The sequence below is a fragment of the Gossypium arboreum genome, chromosome 2 (assembly GCF_025698485.1).
Source record: "Gossypium arboreum isolate Shixiya-1 chromosome 2, ASM2569848v2, whole genome shotgun sequence".
Classification (NCBI taxonomy): domain Eukaryota; kingdom Viridiplantae; phylum Streptophyta; class Magnoliopsida; order Malvales; family Malvaceae; genus Gossypium; species Gossypium arboreum.
The window spans coordinates 1,557,512-1,562,492 of NC_069071.1; the positions used below are offsets into that span (position 1 = coordinate 1,557,512).

The window sequence follows — 4,981 nt, forward strand, 5'->3', positions numbered from 1 at the left end:
AAAGATGATAAGTTTTCATCTTATAAATATAAAAAAGGTTAATTCGTCATCGTCTTGATTTATGGTTCATATTCTAAATCGATTTGTAAATTTCTAATCATTTTATTGAGTTTTTAAAATATTAGTATTATATCAATTAAGTCATTCTGTTAACATATGAGTCAAATTTTAAACACATATGTACCTAATTATCTATGCAATTAATACAAACATATTTCAAGTTTAATCCATGTGTTTTAAATATGTGTAGGTCAATTTAATATATATATATATAACATAGTTTGAGAACATATGATGAAATTAATTCATATAAAAATAATATACATATATTATATCTTTACCTTATGCCCTTCGTTAGAATAGTTGTTCACTACAAGAACTTGACAATGCATTGCCACGCTATAACTTCTTAACATCACAAGACATCATCTTTTGGGGACCCACGCAAACTTGATATTATCTATCAGTTCATTACATCAGACGAACACTTCATCTAATCTCATTCAAGTCAGCTCCAATAGTGTCAATAGTGTCCTACATTGGCATGTACTAATTTATCATTGCACTTAGAGGGAAGGTTATTCAATGGCTAGAACTCACACCCAACCCTTGTTCCATACTCTTCACTCTTCACCAGAGTAGAGTAAAGGGCAAACAACCTCATTTTATATAGTTGCTTTTCATACCATTCACAGTGTGAATTGTTCTTAAAATGTGAACGATTACTATAAATCATCTTTATATTTTGTATTGTAACAATATATATCTTAAAAAAATAATTTTTTTTCAACTATTTACATCCTTTTAATTCAAAATAACATAAAAATCTCAAAACCCAAACTCATGCATTGAAATTGTGAGTTGAGATTTCTTTGCCTTATCCAAAACCAACCAAAGTGGCAAATTAGTGACAAGTTTCCATGAGAGTATCAATTGTCATTTTCACCAGCATCATCATGAATCTGAAATTTTCAAACTTAGTGGGAAAAATAAATCTTACCCATTCCCTACTTTTAATTAAAAAATCACAATCTTTGCTTAATGCCACAAGATCAAAAGAACAAGCATACATCAGCTTCAGCACAGTAAATCTTATGTTCCCCATTTAAAAAAAAAATGACATAAAAATATCTTTTTTATGGTTTCAAATATATACATTGCCAATTAAAATTTTTAAAAATATTAGGAGATTAAATGGGATTTTTTATAAATTTTAGAGGGTGTAATTAAAAATTTTGAAACTTTTAGGGAACTTAATGAATTAAATTTACCCCTCTTAGCTCCCATTACGTTGTCCCACTCTCTATATATAACCATGTTATAAAATTAATTATGGGCAGATAAAGCCACTTGCCTAACGGCAAAACTCGACTTATTAAATGATCAGTTGTTGCGTAGGAAATGAGATGTAAGGGTTTGTCATATTTCGAAAAATTAGAATGGTGTTACAGATCATATGATTAAATATGTTGTAATAGGAAATCTCATGCTCTAATTGTTTGAAATTTTGCCGGATTTGATAAAAGATTTGTTGATTGTTGATTGTAATGATTCTAATTCAGTTTAATATAGACGGATCGATGTAATCGCCTTATACTATGTTTTATCTATAAAAAAGAAAATTATAAAATTCTAGTGATGAAAAAAATGTTAATGCCAATGATACTTGGTAAAATGATATTTAAGATTTTCAATTAATAATTATATGATTTATTTAGATTAAATTTGATTTTGATATTTTTATTATGTTTAAGATTGGAATTTAGATCTTCTATTTTATTGTGGTATAATTTATTTTTTTGTATATATTTATAATGTTATTAGTCTGTTTAAATAGTTAATACTATTAATAATTTTGATAAATTATTTACGTTGATTTAAAAATATTATTTTTAAACTCATCATGCTAACATGAATATTTTAGTGTCAAAAGAAATATTTAAAAAAATAAATTAATACTATTAATTATTTCGATTAAATTAAATTACAAAATTACATTCCATTGTTTAATATGATAGAGAATATAACTGCTGAAATATTTCCTTTTCATTTGTAAATATTTTTACACAGTAGACAACGTACGCAATAATTCAAGGTTTATTTTTCTTCTAATTTAATCTTCTATGGACCATGCTCTTTTTTATTTTATTATTATATCAATTTTTAAATATATTAAAATTTTAAAATAAATATAATACATGTATTTAAAATATATTGCATTTGGCTCGATTTAGTTTTAGTTTAATTGACATGAATATTATTGTCTATATAGAAAGACGTATATTCGAGTGCGCTGAAGCGTATTATCTTCCTATTCATAAGTTAGATATGACTATGAATAATTTTAAAATATTGAATTAACTATCGAAACTTATAATTACTTTTTTATAAATACATATATATTGCATTTGGAGAATGAGGCACTAATCCAAAATTATCATTTTAAAAGAATATTCATTTTGACCCAAATAGGGGTAAAATTGTAAAACTACCCTCAAATGGGCATACCCAAGAACGTAAAGAAGACAAGTGAGTAGATCAAAATGATTGGTCAACCACTTTATTTCACAGTGATTTGACTAAAATACCCCAATACCATCTCATATTTACAAATATACCCTTTCCCACTTATTCAGGAATAGCACTCAACATAGCCGTAAACTTCCTCCTCCCCTTCCCCCTCCCCCTCCCCCCTCTCTTCCCTCCGCCACAACCGATGCCGGAACCAACTTTCCGGCTTGGAGACTCACCCGCAAACTCGAAAGGGATAACAGTTTTACGCCGCGACCCAGATTTTTCACCACCGCAGCCGCCACTTTTCATTAAAGCCGAGCTAGCTTTGACAGCCAATGCAGCCATTTCTTCAGCTTGTAAAGGATGTTTAAGCCAAGTCAACGGCAAAGCAAAGTAAAGCTGACCAGGTTGAAGCTCTTCGTCTTCTTCAATGGCGGAAACGACGTCGTCGAAATCCATCTCATCGGAGTTACAAATGAAACACATGGGGTTCCTTTGCAATACGTAAGAAACCTTTACAGGGTACGGAAATTCCTGTAACCTTCCGTCTTGTAGGATCAACTTAGCCGTCGTTATTTGAGTCGACTCACATGAACTACAAATACCCATTTTTTCCTGGATTTTAAATAATGTCGTGTCCTTTTTTTGGAACTGAAACGGAGTGTTTTTTTTTTTTGGGGTTTGGTGAAGGGGAAGATGATGGGTGAGTTTATATAGAGGATATTGAACCGGGTTTGCCACGTGGGATTTTGTCGTGACGTGGTAATAAACCATTTTTATTGGAACAGTGGGCATGGGTGCCAGCCTGTAAGTTGGTGGTGGTGACAGACAGGTTGTAGTAAGTGTTGAGGATTAGCGCGACGTGATATTAATGTTTTGATATTTCATAATGGAATTTTAAGTGAGGGAAAAAATATTTTCTATTCATAAAATTTAAATTTATAACCTTATTTTCTTTTTTTTTTCCAATTTTTATTATAGTTATTTGAGGGTTTATATGTCATAAAAATTATTCCATACATGATTCACAAGTTTCAATAAATTTAATTAGATAATATTTTTTCAATACGAGGATAATTAATTAAAGAATCAAGTGAGTTCTAAAGTAGATTAAAATATGTCTAGATAAATGATGTCGAGGCCTCGTAGGGATGGTACACCTGGTGATAAGAGTAAAGTTAAATTTTTTTTTTGTGAGGGCGAGATTAAATTATATGTTTTTATAAGAGTTAAAATAAAATTTTACCATTATATTAATTTATATCATTGTGTTTTTCAAAAAAACTAAATTGAAATTCTAGTATTCTTTCAAGGGCCATACGATAACTTTATCATATATTAACTTGAAATTTTATAGATTTTTGGGGTCTAACAAAGCAATTTTTTATTTTAAGAGCTCCACTCCGTTCGCCATCAAACCCCTACATGATCGATCGAAAGCCTAAAGTTTTTTTTTTAAGAGAAATGAGCCAAAAGTTTAAGGAGAACACCTCAAGAGATGCAAGTGTGTGATAGTAGTTACGTGCCATCTCCTGATTGATGGTTGTTATGATTTCTCTTATTAACTCGACAATATAATTCATTATGACTTGACAACAGATTGATAAAGTAATTGAACACCGTCGTACACTTTTGATGGATTAATAATTTATTTTTCTAAACATTTCGTATCAAATAATCGTGTAACGAAATTTATATTGAAAAATTAAGGTATTTGGAGAAGAAGAGAACGTGAGATTGATACATAATATTATCCCAAAGGGAATATGAAATAAGCAAGTATCCATGAGGAACAGAAAAGACACGTGGGGCAGAACCCCCAACAATCCGACATCTGATCTGGCACTGCCGCTGCACGGCTGCCGTGGATTCGACCCCAAAGCGGCAAAGCCTCCCCTTACGCCGGTCATGTCCCTCTTTCTTTACTTCATTTAATTATTTTATACCCTTTCCTTGTCGTTGAAGCGTCGACAATGGCACTTATTTTTCTGTTTAGCTGTTAGCCCTCAGGATTTACATGTGCATATATGCTACTCAATACTCTAAATTTTGGCAAGTTACACATTGCTTTAATGGTAAGGTTGTGTGATGATCTAAATTTTTAGGTGAGTTGAAATTAAATTATAAATTTTCGAGAAGTCTGTAAAATTGAATGTCGATAATGGTAATATAAAACGATTCAAAGCAATAAGAAAGAAAAATAAAACATACGGAGGAGAAAAAAATTTACTAGTGTTGAAAATCAAATGATTCAAAAGGAGTTCTGACTATATCTATTTAAAGATTGAGAAAACCTTTTTCTAATGAAAGTCATATAGAGGAAGTGTAGTTCTATACGGATTCTACTTGTGCAACATAGTCCCTACCATAGATCCCCTAGTTTTACCACTGTATTATTTCTTTAACAATGATTCGAGTCACACAACTCTAACAAAGTCAAAATATAATTTTATCATAAATCAGTTTA

The 4,981-nt window shown here is 30.5% G+C and overlaps 1 protein-coding gene across 1 annotated transcript; it reads right to left on the reverse strand.

Moving 5' to 3' along the window:
- Positions 1-2,434: 2,434 nt before the first annotated feature.
- On the reverse strand, positions 2,435-3,203 carry LOC108484710 (uncharacterized). The gene has a single exon (XM_017788611.2). The coding sequence runs from the start codon at positions 3,121-3,123 to the stop codon at positions 2,629-2,631; it is 495 nt and encodes a 164-aa protein (XP_017644100.1). The 5' UTR covers positions 3,124-3,203; the 3' UTR covers positions 2,435-2,628.
- Positions 3,204-4,981: the final 1,778 nt, after the last annotated feature.

Coding starts and splice junctions, on each gene's coding strand:
- LOC108484710 (XM_017788611.2), bottom strand. CDS start 3,123: ATGGGTATTTGTAGTTCATGTGAGTCGACTCAAATAACGACGGCTAAG.